The sequence below is a fragment of the Pocillopora verrucosa genome, chromosome 11 (genome assembly GCF_036669915.1).
Source record: "Pocillopora verrucosa isolate sample1 chromosome 11, ASM3666991v2, whole genome shotgun sequence".
Classification (NCBI taxonomy): Eukaryota; Metazoa; Cnidaria; class Anthozoa; order Scleractinia; family Pocilloporidae; genus Pocillopora; species Pocillopora verrucosa.
Genome location: NC_089322.1, coordinates 7952548 through 7970016, shown reverse-complemented (window position 1 = coordinate 7970016; position 17469 = coordinate 7952548). Strand labels below are relative to the sequence as shown.

Here is a 17469-nt window from a genome sequence, read left to right as displayed (position 1 = left end):
GAATTTCCATCGTAAGGAGTTTCATTTTGGATACCATTCATCTCATCCGTCTTTCAATTTTTCCATCGTTTGTTGGACTGGTCTGCTACGATATCGTAAAGACATGTAAATTAATCACAAAATATTCCTTTAATGATAATTCAATAATAATTTATTGACTTCTAAGGCGCAAATTCTATGTATATATATTCAAATGCGCAAATATAATTTATCAGTATAAAGATACAAATAAACAGATATCTTCATAATTACATAACTAAATAGTCAAATGATATCTAAAGATACGAAACAAATAAGTGCTAAAGGAAAAAAAACAAAAAAAAAACAAAAAATAAACAAAAAATAAACAAAAAATAAACAAAAAATAAACAAAAAATAAACAAAAAATAAACAAAAAATAAACAAAAAATAAACAAAAAATAAACAAAAAATAAACAAAAAATAAACAAAAAATAAACAAAAAATAAACAAAAAATAAACAAAAAATAAACAAATAACATAAAATAACATAAAAAAAAGGTTTAACAAAACTAACTACGAGAATGTGAAAAATAACCAAAAGAACCTTGGCATTGAAAACTTTTGGTAGCAAATCTTAATACATTTTCCCGGATGTTATTACATTACAGTGTTGGTTATCCCAGTCCTGTTCAATGAAATAATCAGAGTTAATCATGTTAAAGAAAGTTCAGCTTATGGTATAAAAAATATACCCTTTTTGACAGTCTGGGCATCTAAGGGAACAAAAACCATCAGACGTCCCGACGGACTAAACACAAGGAAATAACCACAATGTAAGTGTTTAAACATTTAGCGGCATAAAGTCTTCAGTATTTTAAAACTTAAAATAGGGCTGGGTAAACTTTGAGCTCTCTAATTCTGAATGTGTAGGCAATGATAATCAAATCTAATCAACCCATAAAAGAAATCTCTTCTTAATTTTCTGTAGTATTCAAAAAAAAAGTTGTCAAGGGATAATTTGATCATCAAAGATAGGAATCATAAACAGCAGCATACGCAACAAAGAAACTCAACTCTACCCTCCCAAGGACCAGCGCCCTCAGCCAAACCGAATACCTCTTCCATACCTCTTGGTATGGCTTTCCCAAGACATAATTTTTCTTTACAATATCAATACAAGCAGACAAGTGATGAGAGTAAAAAAAATATTACTAGGGGATTTTTAGTTGATCCCATACAAAATTATCCAAACTAACATCACAAGAACTACATGTCAGACAATAAGGAAAATTACTTATGAGATCGTGGGAGTCACTGACCTGGGCGGAGAACTTAGCGTGGCATTTTCTAGTATGACCAAAGTACCGTTGTACAGGATAACAACGTCGTATCGGGCTTCGTAAGGTGAGTCAGTATTTGAATAGGTCTGCAGCCTTTCTTTGCTTCCACCAATGATAGAAAGTTGGTATATGTCCAAAAAAAAAATTTACCTTTCGTTGTCGGTGTGCGAGCTCTGTACAAGATAGCAGGGACCTTAAGCAGTCGGGACGGCATCGATTAAAAAATGAATTTCTGCCTTTAATTAGAATTTCGAAAATGGCTACATGTGTTTACCGTCTCATACGGCGCCACACCTCAACTTCAGCATAGCGTATAAAAGAAGTGTTGAGTTCCAAATGGAAATTAAAATAATTTGCCTTCGCTGTTTCGGTCTGTAGACGACGCAATTTGTGGTGACTTCACGTTGTTGTTTTGCCTGGGACGGCTGAGAAATGTACAAAGTTTTAAAACGCACGTGCTGAGCTATTGTTCTGCCAATAAGATCTTTTGTTTTTCTATGTCCTCGTTTCCGTCGCCGTCGTGATTTGCTTAAGGTCCTTGCTATCTTTAAGCCGACAACGTGCAAAGACGCCGCCAAACAAAAAGGCTAATTAATGGGCAGAATATGAGATTCCACGTGCTATGCAGAATTTTGTTGATTTCAATTTGCTTTTAAGAAACAACAAAAAAAACATATGTGCAAAAGTAAAGAACTCGGAGAGCACGGTCTTAGTGCTCTTAGGTGGATGGATCTCAGTAATTTCTACATTAGAAGGAAGAATTGGATTGAATCATAAATGCCTTTTTCCTGGACAACCGGTCAGCAAGACAGCCTTTAGGTCTTTGACCAATACGACGATTCCAGTTGATCTTTTTTCAGGGTGAAAGAGGGTGGGGAACTCGAGAAAGGCAGTTTGGTTTCGTTTTCCGCTTTCGTGTATGTTTGTCCTATGTTTTTTTCAATCACCAACCCACTCGGCCAGTGAAAAACATTCTTACGGTAACATAAATCGTAATGAGGAAAAAATTATTTGATTTTTGATTAAAATATAATAGTTACAAGCGTAGTACTGAAAATTGATAATCCGAGATGAAGAAACGCAGATAGAAAATCACACAGATAACCAAACTTTCTTACTTATTTATTCATAATCCCTCTATTCTAGTTTGTTTTCTCTGTTTACATTTGCTATCTCATTCATGCGCTGAAAAAACTAAAGCCCGACTCCGATGAACTTAAGAAACAACGAACAGACGCACCGCTTGTGAAGCTACAACTTTAGATTTTCGACCCTTCGCGATTAAAAACACGGTATCTGTTTTGTCCACATCTGTAGAACGTGTGGCTTTGGCGCGAACGGAAAGTGTAGTGCAACGGCCCTTTATTACCCGCCTTGACCTGACACTCTGAGAGAGCATGTACCCCATCTTGTCTTTCACGACTGTCACGTCAAAATGTTCACTTTCACCAAAATTACACAGTTGAAAATGAACAAAGGTGACTTTTCCTAGAGGGAGGGTGTAATCATTGCTGGCATACTTTCCCCTTAGCACGACAGTCGTGGGTTTGATCGTCTGGTGTGAAATCCTCTCAAACGCGTTCCCGCCACGAGTGGTACCTCTGAGCTTGAATTTGAACGGCTGACTTACACGAGGCGTGAAACTTGAGGTGAAATGGACCCTGTCAGCTGTCTGTAGTGTGACGTCGCTGATCTTTGTTCCTTCAGGGGTAATAAGGTCCAAACGCAAGGAGCTTGGAATGACTTTCTCAGAACCAGCGACGGTTATAACCACCTTGTTCCGTTTACCTAAGAAGGAAAAAAAACACGACAAAAAAATAATAAATAGATAAACAAACAAAATCATTGTACATGTCTGAAGGACGAAGTAGGAGGATTTTGATTGTGTCACGGTAAAATCTACTTGATCCCCCTAAGGCTCTATAACATTCTTACAAGCCCCCCCCCTCCCCTTATGGGCAGTTAATTGGCAGTCAATTTTCTATTGTCCCTCCTTTATACTGTGTTGGCGACGACCGATCCCCTGAAAACCATGTGATCCCCACAAAAATCACACCCCCTTCCCCCCCCCCCCGGGAAATAACTAATGACCGGTAGTGTCTTCAAAGAGTGGAATTGACAACGCGAACTCACCAATTATTGGATTTGAAATAGGTACTTCCTGATGGCGCCTGCGGCTTAATGGAATGATGAAGTAATGTTCGAAGTCGACGTTTGTCTCACTGGTCGATTTGACGTAAAATTGGTGACCTCCATTGCTGCCAGACACAGTTAGTGTCCATTCTCCCTTTTTGGGGTTGTCAATCTGGTAAACGGAGATCTGGGACAGGCTGCGTTTTCCAGATGTGATAATGATATTGTCGGGATCTGTTAAAGTGATTCCTTGACCTTTCCGAGGAGAGATATAAGAGAACGATCGTTACACTGATGGTTTCACTAACTATATAGTGTCAACTGCCGGAAACCCGGTAATATCCCTATATCCGTTAATTTCACTCCTCAGATCTCTTTAGTAATTCTCCTTACTGTCTGTCATACAATTCTTATGATGATAGTTAAGAGAATTTGGTATTGGATCAACTGATTATCCCCTAGTTGATGTTTTTCTTTATTCTCGTTACTTGTCTGCTTGATATTGTATTGAGATAGTTAGGAGAAATTCTGTCTCGGTCACTCATGGGAGATAAGAGGCTAAAGTCTCGTCTCTAATAAGAAGACCTGTACTCCTCCCCCGAAAAAGTCTCTACCAGAGCACTTGCGTTGTGATCGTTCAAGCAAGGTTGTGTTTCAGAACATTACTTGAGAGTATATACTACTTTTCCTAAGCGTATTGGAAAGTTCACGGTAAAATCGATCTTACTAAAGACAAACTGGACAAATGTTTCCCCCTATCATTCTCAAAGCCTACTTCTTGTTGTTAGAGTACCCGGTTAAATATTAGTATCTGGGCAGCTGCGCACCTACCCCTCACCTAACCCCAAAACAGTCAACTGATGATAAGTTAGGGTTAATGCTGGGTCAGGGGAGGGGTAGATGCGCAGCTGTTCAGATACTGACATTGATCCGATTATCTGGTGGCAGGTATTCCCACCTTTTGTATCTCTCTTTGTGGTAGTCACTGATATGGTCATTTTCTCGATAGACTCATCCACTGGAATGCTATATCGGTTGCTTACTGCTCCGTCAGTGTTCCGTTTCTTTCTTCCCGACATATTCGAGCCAACACTGATAACATTAGTTCCTTCAAGTACTCCCCCGGTCAAATCGTTCAGTTCTTCTAATTCCCACTGGTCTTTCAACAAAATCGCCTGGCCGGAAGTCAATTCTGCTAGTTCCCTAAAAGCTGGATGGAGATTCCTCGGGTCTTGATGTGAGTATCCCTGGGAAGTGCAGTACCCTGAAAAGACCGACATCGTTTATTTAGAAAAATTAGTGTACGCTTAATCATATTACATTAGCTGTAATACTGTCGAGATGACCATTGTCTCATAACGTACGCATCGTTTTCCTTGCCGCTACATCCTAATGGAGAGTAGGTAGGCAAGAAATAGGCAAGAAATATGACACGCGCTTTCCTGGCTAATCCTCGGGTATCGAGGCGGATAGCCGGATCTCTACCCTCTCCTTATCTCCTCCCCGCACCCTTCCACCATTCCCTGCCCCCAAGCCTTTCGTTGTTTTCAAAATTAAGAAAAAAAATATCATCTATGGGTGGCTTGATGAGTGATCTTCAAGCCGAAGCTTACGTAGATCCGCGTGTAGTTGATCTCAACAGAGGGCAACGAGTTCGTTCTTATTTTGTACAACGTCTATTAACACTGATTGACATCTTTCGCGCTGAGAAAAGTGAAAAAAACAGCAAAAATAATTGAAACGGCTATAAAACAAGAGAAGCACCTTGATAATCGCGACAAAAATAAACATTGTTTAAACAACAAACAACAGTTATGATAATAATGAAAGTAAGAACAGTAATGATATTAAAGATTAAGAACAAAGATAACGCCCGACTGTCGAAAAAGATCTTATCAGGCAAAAATGCAACTACATAAAACCATAGTTGTTACGCCAGCCCACACACAACAACTTATTTGTTCCGTGACACTCTATCTTAGAAGCAAAGAGCATATTGCGTGACGAGACCAAACAATAGCTTAGAATATCATTGCACTCACCGGTTGTAAAAAAATTGATTGTCACGCCATATTCTTCGGCGCTAACCAAGAGCTTCACCTCCTCGATGTTTAAATCTGTGGCATCTTTCGGGCCAGCATCAGTAAACACGTACATAGGGGAGCCCCACTGCGGGTCTTGATAGAGCGCCTCCAGCATGCCTGTAAAGGTATACTCGGGACAGTCACCTCCCCCATTTGCTCTGAGATTGTTTATAGCTTTCACAAACTCGCCAGCGTCAATTTCGTCCATTATAACCACTGGTGATACATCTGCAAAGAAAATGAAATTGCATTACGCTAATTGAGTTGTGAAAAAGACTAGCCTGTGGTGCAGGAGTGTTTTTATTGCTGGCGAACACTCGAAGTTTAAAACATGACTCCGCGTGAAGGGTCCAACCGCCATCTTGAATTTTTTTAAGCAGGGGAAGGCTGGGAGTGAAAAATATTCTACCAAGGGGGCTGTCAATGGACGAGAGGAAAGGAACGGGTAAGGGAAGGGGAAGGAAAAGTACGTATGTTCCCACCTACTGGCCCTAAACCAAATACAATGGCTCGGAGGACAATTGCGAGGAGTCAGAGCTGCTCACTCGCGCTGGCACATAACAAGAAGCCCTTACTGCGGGCCAGAAAAGGACTAATTGACTGTCTTATTAAATAAAATCAAAAGAAATACTCTTGTCAGTTGTGTGAAGCAGAGCGGCATCTTTTTCGGGACGCTTATTAGAGACACTGGCAATAATAGCGAAGAAATTTTATACCCGACTGAGAGAAATGTCATCTGTATTTGCATCTGTTCTCAAGTTTTAAGAACATAATGACAATATAATCAAGCTGGGAGTCAGTTAAGAACGTTTTAATCTTGCTTTTTTGGGGGGGTGGAATGTTCAGATAAAGGTAAAAGAAATGTAAAACTGTGGTCTAAGAGGACTATTAACTCGAATATCCAGGGGCCTTTTTTCACATTAAAAATGTGGTCTGGAGTTTGTTCGGTCACGTACGAATTGATTTATTAAAATATTAAACCTCACAACTTTAAGAACATGTAAGGACCGTTTCTAGGCTCAAACCGCAAAAAAATATATAGAAAGTTCAGCCTCAGCCCCCAAATTAGACGTTCCTATGTAAAAGGCAGTATACTTAACACAGATTGCGTGACAGTGCGTGATAGCCTTACTTACCTGGGTAAGGGTCATTGAATGGTGACAGAATGTACTCAACAGGGGCTTGACGTGGGTAATTGATGATATCAATAGCGATATTCTTTGTAGCTTGAATTTCTTCGCCCATACTTCCTGTGTTATCGATGACAAACATGAGAGATACATCTCCTTGAACAGCCATGAAGCTATCAAACGTCGAGCTTCCAAGCTGAGTGCGAAGTCCCTGAAGAAATTCTTTACCTTTATTTGCACTGTTTTGAGAAGCCCGCTTTGTGCGTCTTGGTGGTGATGATTTCGTGCTTAAAATAAACATGATATGTCCAAGAACCTCGCGCGCATACTTGAAACTTTTGCTCCTAATCGCCCTTACAATAAGTCTTTTTAATTTCGGCAACGTATCACCGTTGTGGCGGACTCCTGAAGCCCTCGCATTAGCCACAGCGCGTTCGATGTCGTTGATAGCTTCAAGAAACTTGTTTGATGGAGAGGCGCGAGGTCTGTACGTCTTTCGTTTTTTCTGATATGTGATCACCGTTTGCGTAACTGGTTTTGGAGTCGCTGGTATAATCATGCCATGACTCGTTGCAGATACAAAAATTCCCTTGAGTACCTTCTTCGCTCCTTTAACTGGTCGGACCCCTTTAACCATTTTCAAAATCTTTAAACCAGTGTTGCCAGAATTAGGAATTAGTCTCGTTGTCTTGTTCGGTGTGAGAATTTCTACCTCACGCTCTGAGCCCATTGAGAAACTCATTAATGTGTCGCGTGTGAACTGAAGTGATGGAAGAAGATTCTCGCTTGACTTTTTTACGGCCATCGACAAAAGCAAAATAGCTGCCGCTAAAATCATCATGGTTTGTTTCTTCATGATGAGGAAGAGTGCCGCCCTCGCAGTCTTGAATCGTCTAAGCAGTGCGCGGAGACAATAGTACCTTTAACTTAAATCAGTGCACAAAAGTCACAAGGTTGTAACAAAGGGTGGCGGGGGGGGGGGGGGGGGGCGGGGGAAACGTAGTAGAACGTAGCAACTGATCATGAAAAGCGGAAACGGAAGTAGTCTCGCAATTCAACCCACTTGGTTGTCACGTTGTCATTTCGATTAGTTATGAGTCTACAGCCCCTTTTTACGATGTCACGCAACTGTGAGTGCGAAGGAGGCATAAACGTTCTACTGATCAGGTATTTTTGGAATAAACTACAACAGTTCAACTAAAGGAACAACATTCCAACTAAAGAAACAGCATTCCTCCTCAACAGAAGGAACAACATTCCTTCAAGGGAAGGAATGTTGTTCCGCTCTGTGACCTACACGGAGCCCAGTTTTTGTCATCTCCTATTTCTCATAAACTTTTTTTTTTTTCACCACTTCAACTTTATTTTTCACCACCTCAGTTTTTTCCCGGCTCGACTTCAGTTATCCAGAACAACTTTAACATTCCGGCACGACTTTAATTCCTGCACGACTTCGACTTTCCGGTACAAATTTAACATTCCGACACAACTTTAACATTCCAGCACTACATTAATATTCCGGTTCAACTTTAACTTTCCAGTACGACTTCAATTTCCCGGCACGACTTCGACTTTCCGGTACAAATTTAACATTCCGACAAAACTTTAATATTCCGGCACTACTTTAACATTCCGGTTCAACTTTAACTTTCCAGGAAGACTTCAACTTCCCGGCACGACTTCAACTTCCTGGCACGACTTCAACTTTCCAGCACGACTTCAACTTCCCGGCACGACTTCAACTTCCCGGCACGACTTCAACTTCCCGGCACGACTTCAACTTCCCGGCACGACTTCAACTTTCCGGCACGACCTCAACTTTCCGGCACGACTCCAACATTCCGGCACAACTTTAACTTTCAGGCACGAGTTAACATTCTGTCAGGACTTTAATTTTCTCACGCGACATTAATTTTCCGGCATGAATTTTTCTGGCACGACTTTGTCATGGCACGACAAAAAAAGGTTGATGAGAAATACGAGATGGTACTACTCCGCAGACCTAGCCTGTTCCAGTGTATCGGTAGAGTGAAAAAACGAGAGGGCCTTGGGTCGCGCGTAATCAGGGGACCCGACCCATGTCTCCCTGATGCCGTTTACTATCGGGTTTTTTTTCTTTCCTTTGACGCAATATTGATAAAATTAAAAGCTACAGGTGCTAGCGTAGAATATATTCCCTCGATTAGCAGTGTGAAATTGAGATTCTCTCCACAGATTAAGATTTCAGTACCATACCAATTCAGTACATTCAACTCAAGTAACCCTTTCAAATAAATAGTGAGTAATTTTAGAGTCGACAACTTTTTGTAGAGGCTGTTTTGCATAACAATAATACACGAGAGTTTATTGAGATCACGTAAGCATTTAATTAAGAAAATTCAAACATTCAGTCTTTTTTGGTTTCTCCAAGTTGGACATAACTCTCTTGTGATCAGAATGACAACAAGAAATTAGCAAAAAATATAAATGCGTGTTTATGCTATATCCACCGATGCAAGACTTCGATACCTCAGTTAAAAAATGGAAAATGTGTGGTTTTGGATTTTCGGATGGGTCTTGTCCGTCTTGACTCTGACAGGGAATGGATTAGTGATCCTTTTGGTGTGCAGACGTCGACAGCTTCGCACCGAAACCAACGCTTTTATCGTTTCCCTGGCAATTGCTGATTTCTTTGTTGGGTTAACTGCCATTCCCTTGCAGTTCTTCTATACACTGGCCAGCGGGAGAAACGCACTGCCTAAAACCTCCATCGGTTATTTTGCAGTGATGTTTATAAGGGTGGTTTTCCAGTATGCATCTGGTACAAACTTATGTTGCTTAATGTTGGATCGGTACATCGCTGTTACGAAACCTTTGAAGTATCTGCTTTTCATGAAACGCCGTCGAGTTATTCAAATGATCGCTTTAGCCTGGGGAATACCATCTACGGTGATAACACTTGTCGCATCCCTTCGCTTTAGTCTAAATAACTCTCTGCTTTATAAGATCAGCGGCTGGTTTTATGCGTGTTTTGAAATACCTTTATGCCTTATTTTAATCTTCTGCTTTGTATCTATGTTTCGAATCGTTTGCAAACACAAGCAAGCCGCTCGAATCTTGGCTAAACAATTGCATTTTAATCATGAAGTTTTCATCAAGACTCAAGGGAAGTCGACAGTTAAAATGATGGCGGTCGTTGTAGCTTTGTTCCTGTTGTGTTACATTATATTTGCGCGATGCAGTTTCGTTTTAATCTTAAACAGTCACAACTCATGTGAAGACACCGGTTATAAATTACCTATCTTAGTTGTGAACTCAGCCGTTAACCCGCTATCATACGCCATCTTCAAACGAGATATTAGGAAGGAGCTCAAAAGACAAATGCACTTTATTAATAATTTTTGATATTTTGCATTTATATAGAACGGCAAACGCAAACGAAATTTAATATTAAAAACATGGAACTATTATATTTTAAGTTGATAGTTTTTTTTCCTGAAATTGTAACATTATGCTTTTTATTTTTCATGCAAGACTTTTCCAATTTTAGTTTTTAACATTTGTAACATGGAAATGTGGTCATGATCGTGCAGAGAGAAAGCATATTTGGTAAAAGACTTGCGTAATCGCAGTGTTTTCAGCATAATGTCAATATAGCTTGTTTTTGAGTCAACAAAGTAGCCTTTGTATTTACGTAACTACTTGAGAAGAAAGGAACTGACAATTTACTCAAGCAGGTGGATACTCCAACATTAATTTGAAATTTGTGATAGTAAGATTAACTTGTTAAATGTGAATGAAAATAGGAGAATTTGTGCTTCTGTAGGCAGAAAAAGATTTGATTCGCAGCGTTAAAATTTGATGAATTTTGCGACCGGAAATTTGATAAACGGAGGATTCTATTCAGGTCTGGTTTTATAAACGCTCGAGGTATGCGTTTAATATTCTGCGGAGTTGAATGGTTACCATCATTCCGGATTTCTCCGTCACTCAATCTAAGACACAAAGTGACTTATTCCTTTTCTGTTGACTTTGCGTTGGTCCCTGCATTTCATTTAGCAATTTTAGTATTTCCAATTTGTCATGGCATCGACTTGTTCCAAATTCTTAATCTCCATAAATCTCCATATTAAGTAAACAGTGAAAAGCACTCGACAGCAATTTTGCTAAGAACCGCAAGGCCTTCATTTCGTTCTCTTTGAACCGCAAATCGGCCAGAAAATAGGCTGCGTGTAGCCTCTTGTTGAATGGTTAAAATGCCTGAGTTAAAATATAATAATATATAATTTGACTATGTAGAGACAGACGGTCGGCGGTGGAAAATCATGATAACTAATTGGAGTCAATGCACACTGAAGTAGGTGGGGGAGGGGGGGGCAGGAAAGTTTCTTCAGAAACTGTGGTGCTGCGTCGGTGGGAGAGTATAACAAGGTAATTTGGTTTTATCAACTGACATTTCGAGTGTTAGCCCTTCGTCAGAGCGAATTTGAAGTAGGATGTTCTCAGTGGTAATATTTTAACAGGGATTTCCATGGTAACAAAAGGGAAAAAGCAAGGATAAAAATGATAGTTATATTCGAGGTAAACATCTAGCTGGTCATCTATCGATGCCGGTGCGGCGTGAGGGACAAATGAGGAATCCTCCCATCCCTCCCTACTAATGTCTTCTTTTCAGTCACAATTCACTAACCCCTCCAAGCGTTCCCGCCCATTAGGCACAAATTTCTTTCAGAACAGGAGTCACGTGTCACAAGCGAGCTTTGTATCTTTACCGTTCCGAATAAGGTCAAACCTCGGCGTAAAGAAGCTAATTTTCCTTTTTTTTTTTTACTTATTGCATGCTTTTTTTGGTCGTACCACGCGATTGTCTTACATGTAAGTCCTAATTTTATGGAAGTTTCGACGCGAGACATGTGATTCAGAGTTGTGATGAAATTAAAGTTACAACAGTTCAGTTTAGCAGAGTGTCATGGTCTTCTGGAAGAGATCTTTATTCCCAGTTACAAGAACCGTGAAAAAGAAGTATAAAATACTTGTTATTTCGTGTGTGGTGTTGATGTTTTTTTATTCATCACCGAATCCAAGGACAGATTAGCACTCAGAGAGAACGTTCTTTTTCTTTCTTTATTAACCTGTCTGTTTACAGTGATAAATACAATCAAAGCCTCTTGTTTAGTTACTGTACTGGCTCTGCTGTTTGAAAGTTAGGTACTTCCTTCAAGTGCAAATCTGTTAGAAACAAAAAGGATTCAATTTACGGAAGCGTTCTCAAGTACTATTACATTATTACCCACATATTGAATCACAAGATGAAAAGTCCGAAATTCTTCCTCCACCGTTTAAACAACAGAGCGCACTTTCCATCGGTTCACCGACGTAACAACCCACGCGGGACGTTGAGACTACACGAGAAACGTTTGTAAGTCATGATCACGAGCCGAAGAGGAATGGTTTACAAACTTGTCTCGTCTTCTCCCGCCATCCCAATATATTTCTCAACACCAATCTTCAATGCGACCACTGCAGTAAACATATCATCTCTCAAGAGAGCATCAAGCTTGAAGAACTAGTACGAGGACTCAGTCAATATGACCGATCCTGTGTTGCAAATTTGACCCACGTGACAAATCATAAGCCGTCTATTGGGTTACTCAAATATTGAAGTATCACTTCAGGTAAATGTAACATTACATCTCAAAGGCTGTGTTACATCTCGAGTCTTAAGAGGGTACTCTTTGAAATAAGGAATGCATGGAGAAGATATTAAATAGGCATTAAATTGTCTTGGTTCTCTCTATAGGGCATACCTGTGAATGAACGTCTGTGGGATCAGGCATCTAGTGCGAAACAAACTCTCGCCTTCTGCCCGTTTTTTTAGTTGGAAAACACAAATAAACGTGCCCAGAAAGACATCGACGACCTGATCGTTTGTGTCCACCCATAAATCGTCCTTTATCGGTAGAAGATGCCTCTGTCGAGCGTGTTTCGAGTTTGGAGACAAGTGGCGTACTTGGAATTGCATCTTGAAACTTTTTGACCGATGTCATCTCCGTCCTGACATTCTAGGCATAATAGATACTTCGACGAATGAATTAAAAAAACAGCAAAGCATTGCAAAAACACAAGATAAACACGCTCGAAAACCAATCATTAAAAAATGAAAAACAAAAACGAAAATAAACAAGGAATAAACAAAAAATGCAAGTACTCGAGCCCATGGTAATTTCTTGTGCCTGATGTTTTTTGAGCACTAGAACCTTAAGAAAATTGGCCAATTTCCCGTCCCGACTGTATGTAGTTTGGTCATGAACAACGTGAGCTGCATATTTGAAAAAATGAACATCAAAGAAAACAGGTAAAAAAGGATTTTGCTAATATATCGCACGTATTTGGCATCATAAATTGAGTTGATAACATAAATTGGCCACCGTAAAGAGTTTCAAAGCTGACGTTTCGAGCGTTAGCCCTTCATCAGTCGCTCTGACCAAGGGCTAACGCTCGAAACCTTAGCTTTGAAACCCTTTACGGTGGCTAATTTACGTTATCAACTCAGTTGATAAAACCAAATTACCTTGTTATACTCTCCCGCCGACTCAGCACCACAGTTTCTTACGAAACTGACCTCCCTTTTTATCGCACATATTTGCGTTCTGTGAGATATCTCTTGCACTCGTCAGTATGAAATAATATTCGCCTTGCACGCTGAGAAACTTCCCTTTTAACAAAGTCATCTTTTTGTATGCGATCATCTTTATTTGTGATCCATATATATTTGAATTATAAATAATTTACTGGATCAACCATTTACAATCATACGGAGATACAGTACTGTTACAAGGACGTGCATTAGAGGTTTTCGCTGATCATTGACGACGATCAAATAATGGAGAAGGACAATCGTGCAGAGGAAATGTTGATACCAGAAACCAAACACAAACAAAACAGACGAAAAAGTCGCCGAAACCTCTTTATGCACTAAGTAACAACGCCTTCAAGATTGCAATCACAATACCTGTAAGTCAACTGCTTTCTTCCTTAAAATGCGTGGATGTTTGGGTAACTCACAGATAGAAAGAACTATCAGGGACAAAAGAAGAAACGCGAACTCTCGCCTTGCCATGATCATTTTTTATATATGATCTTTATCTGACAAAGAAAGAAAAAAAAAGAAAATTTCAAATTGAGCGATTCATGGACGAGACAATTCTCTACTCGAGGCTAAAGGTGAGTAAGTAATAACTGATGGGTGACACTCTCCCTAGCTATGATAAAGACATGTCGCACACATATGGGAGAAAAATAAAGTACCCTTCACCAACTACACCCTAACCTAATTGTAAGGAAATGAATACATATAAAGGGCTCATAAGTAAACGAGCTGCTTGCCTGGCAACAGTATCAGTGGTGTATCAATTGGTGCTTTTTTCAATCATTGATGTATTTGGTCTTATTTACAATGCATATGGTAAGACAAGTAACTCCCAGACAGAGAAAACAGATCAAAAGACAGAATCAAGAATCACATATCAATATTTCATAATCCAGCGAATCAATGTTCGGATACAAAACTGTGACATCTCAAATGGTTTTATAAGTTTACAGACCACGGTGTCGATCAAATCGTTGGTCCACTAGCACTTTTGTATGCAGGCGTAGGGGAAGGAATTGGAGTGAAGATCAGCTGCATATTCACATACCATTAGGCCGTGTGCTGATTTAGATCAACCAATGGCAAAAAAATTGTAAAATAATGTTATTCGTATACTTGTATCGGCAAAGTTAATGCAAAGCTAAAGCATATCAAATCTCTAGGGGGCCCCTATTTGAGGAGATGTATTAATAATTAAAACACCCCTACGGATTACGCAGTTTTCATAAGCGCATTGACCGAGAGCCTGCGTAAATCGGTAAATCTACTCAAACATCTCAATGTTCAAACACACCTAGTTGAGTTGAGCCAGGTTTAAATCGAAAAAAAAGGAGACAAATTTTAGCAAAATCGAAAGTAAAGTGAAAACACCAACAACAACAACGTAATGAAAAGCAGTAACAAAAACAAAAACACTAAAAATGAAGAGAGACCCACTATTTGTACCTCAGTTAATATCACCCCTTACCGCAGAGAGTGTTGCCTTTCGAAGTTCGCCTAACGGGAGTTACTCGAGTTGAAAAATACTCTTCAAAACCTTAAACTCCTTTTAAATCAGTCTGTTTCTCAAAGATAAATGAGCGTCACTGAAGGATCAGAGACTGTGTATGTAATTAACTTTTAAGGACGTTTTACGGACACTTCTAAGATAAGCGGATATCCTCTATGACTTACAGGTTTCCTGATGTCAAAGAATTAACTAAAGTTTTGTCATAAAATGATAACAATAAGCTTATGCGCTTAGATGCTTCACATAATTACATGGTTCGGTCGATTTTATCCATTAGCCATCAAAATATATTGTTTTAAATTATTTTTCGGGATAAAAATCCAGCCAAAAGGCACATTGTAAGTGCTTTTTTTACAGCTTACGTCAATTTTAAACAAAGGCAGGAAAATAGTATTGGTACTTTCTTCGAGAGACCCAAGTGGAGCCATCCGGTGCTTTATGAGTGCTATAAACTTGGGCAACATCAATATTTGCCACACACAAAATTAACAATGAAAACAATATTTATCGGGTCAAGTATTAAAACCTGATTCGGTAAATAAAGGCCTTTCCTTTCTATCATATAGCTCTTCTTCCCACCTTTATCCCAAAATAATCTTATAAATAGATTACAGAACATATTTAAAGAGAATATTTATTGCCAGTGTTGGTTACTCATGCAAGGTTGATTTTTTTTCACAGAGAACTTGTCAATGACTTACGGCTATACTAACCTGCTACATTTTGATCAAATTAACTGATCACTCTATGGAAACACAAATATTTTTATGGCTTTTTTTTCAGAGAGGAGAAAAAGTTGCCTGTAAATGTAAGTGGAATGCATGATGCTCCTAACAACCCGTTTTTAATTTCTTTATAGATTTTCATCTAAAATGCGTGGCGCTGTCGAAATGATATATGATTAATTTCAAACTTTCTTTTCCTAATATCAAGTAAGGAAGTCGTTCAGACCAAGAATCTTATCATGTTCTGTTTATTGCAATAGCTCAGCACACCGTTTTAACTAAAATTAAAACTGTAAATAGCAGTTAACTTGGCCATAAAATCACAAATGTTTCCCTGTGTCATAATTTTACCCTGTGAATATCATTTGGTGGGACTCTTATTAAATCCTACCTTACGGATAGGCTTAACTTTCCATCAAGTTTTCTAATTTTTCTTATTTCTTCCAATTCTCACTGTCTTCGTTTCATCTTGTAAAATGACGTTTCAATAAGATTAAAAAAATCTATCAAGGTCTTATGATTTCGTTTTGAGTGATTTGAAAGGCAAAACATTGATTAAATTCACGAAACTAAAGCACACCATATGGCGATTAGCGATGTTATATTTTGTTTCCTTTATAACAACCATTATACCTCTCACCAATCAATCACCCCCTGATTTTTGTGTTATAAAGTGAAGCCATAAACACTAGAAGTTTAATTCTAAGAAAGGGGAATTTCCTGGCGAACCCTACCAAGTGAAATTTCGAAGAGAGGAAGGACAGCATTCTTAGCGTGTCTTATTACTATTATCCTATTACAAAGCATTATGAAATTATAGCCAACCGCGGTTTGAAACTTTAAAGTCGCTTTGACAATATACATGTAGAAATGCCTTAAAATTGAACCTGGGACTCGGCCAAACAACACAATAACCCAACTGTACGCATGCACACATGACTTGCCTTTCATTTTCTTTTCTTTTTGTTTTTTCCCTTTTTTTTTGTTTTTGTTTTTGTTTTTTTTTTGTTATTAACGATAAACATTATTCCAAATAGAACACTTCAATCTGTGGTATGAAATCGCTGGCCAAGGTGTGGCATTCAATCTAAGGATCTCTGAGCAGCAGGGGATAGTCGGGAATTCGGATTAATTAATTTGAAAGGCCTTTTAGGATTCGTGTCGTCTTTGTAATAGTGTTCGTGTATAGGACAGATGTCTTATTTTGTCAATTGAACAAAATTGAATCAGGTAACAAGCCATGCCGTGTTTTCAATTGGAATTCCATCACCTGTAACCCCTCTAACGTGTAGGGTAAAAACAAGGGCTACAGTCTTTATCGGACACTTCACACAGGCTCCACGCCCGTCTGCGATAACATATTTGTAATTGAAACATTGTGATCTTTTCCTTTGCGGTTCGAAACTATTGACACACTGTCGCGCCACAACACACGCAGGAATTTAAAAAATATCCATAGTCACTGAGGTCCTTTCACGAATCGACTATGATCATTGCACACAAAAAAGGCCAATAGTCAGAGGTCTCTTCTGACCTTCGAAACCGATGACGGTTGAAGGTAAAGGAAGCTTGCAGTTTGTCAACATATGTTTTCAGTCTTGTATTCAATAACGACAGAGTTCCAGTCAATTTGTTTTTAGTAAATACTTAAGATTTGTAAAGACTAATAAAGCGGAAATGTTCAGGCTTTAGCACTTTTGGCCATAAGAACTTCACTTTTCTTTCATTGTACTTAGTTGTTTGTTTGTTCCTATTTTTAGTTTGCTTGAATTTTAACGTAATGCGGTCTGACCTCAGGACTTTCTCTAAATTACAAAGACGGTTCCCTTTCATTAGGCAAGATTTCGACAGAAGTTCCGCCAATGGAAAAAAAAACTGTAAGACTATTAGTTCTACGATGAAAATTTTTTCAGAACAGAGGACAAGGGGATTAAAAAATCAAATTAAGACGTTTTTAG

The 17469-nt window shown here is 38.9% G+C and overlaps 1 protein-coding gene, 1 long non-coding RNA gene and 1 pseudogene across 2 annotated transcripts; 1 reads left to right on the top strand and 2 right to left on the bottom strand.

Moving 5' to 3' along the window:
* Positions 1 to 2402: 2402 nt before the first annotated feature.
* Positions 2403 to 7615, bottom strand: LOC131789841 (von Willebrand factor A domain-containing protein 7-like). Its single transcript, XM_059107014.2, has 5 exons — positions 6655 to 7615; positions 5477 to 5746; positions 4393 to 4698; positions 3435 to 3689; positions 2403 to 3089 (listed from the first exon to the last, which is right to left on the bottom strand). Exons 1-5 carry the CDS (start codon positions 7502 to 7504, stop codon positions 2518 to 2520), a joined length of 2253 nt encoding a protein of 750 aa, XP_058962997.1. The 5' UTR covers positions 7505 to 7615; the 3' UTR covers positions 2403 to 2517.
* Positions 7616 to 9139: 1524 nt separating this feature from the next.
* Positions 9140 to 10435, top strand: LOC131789853 (octopamine receptor beta-2R-like; annotated as a pseudogene).
* A 1304-nt stretch (positions 10436 to 11739) lies between these two features.
* On the bottom strand, positions 11740 to 14868 carry LOC131789863 (uncharacterized). Its single transcript, XR_009340640.2, has 4 exons — positions 14745 to 14868; positions 13640 to 13773; positions 12435 to 12689; positions 11740 to 11856 (listed from the first exon to the last, which is right to left on the bottom strand). It is a non-coding gene; the product is annotated as an uncharacterized lncRNA (long non-coding RNA).
* Positions 14869 to 17469: the final 2601 nt, after the last annotated feature.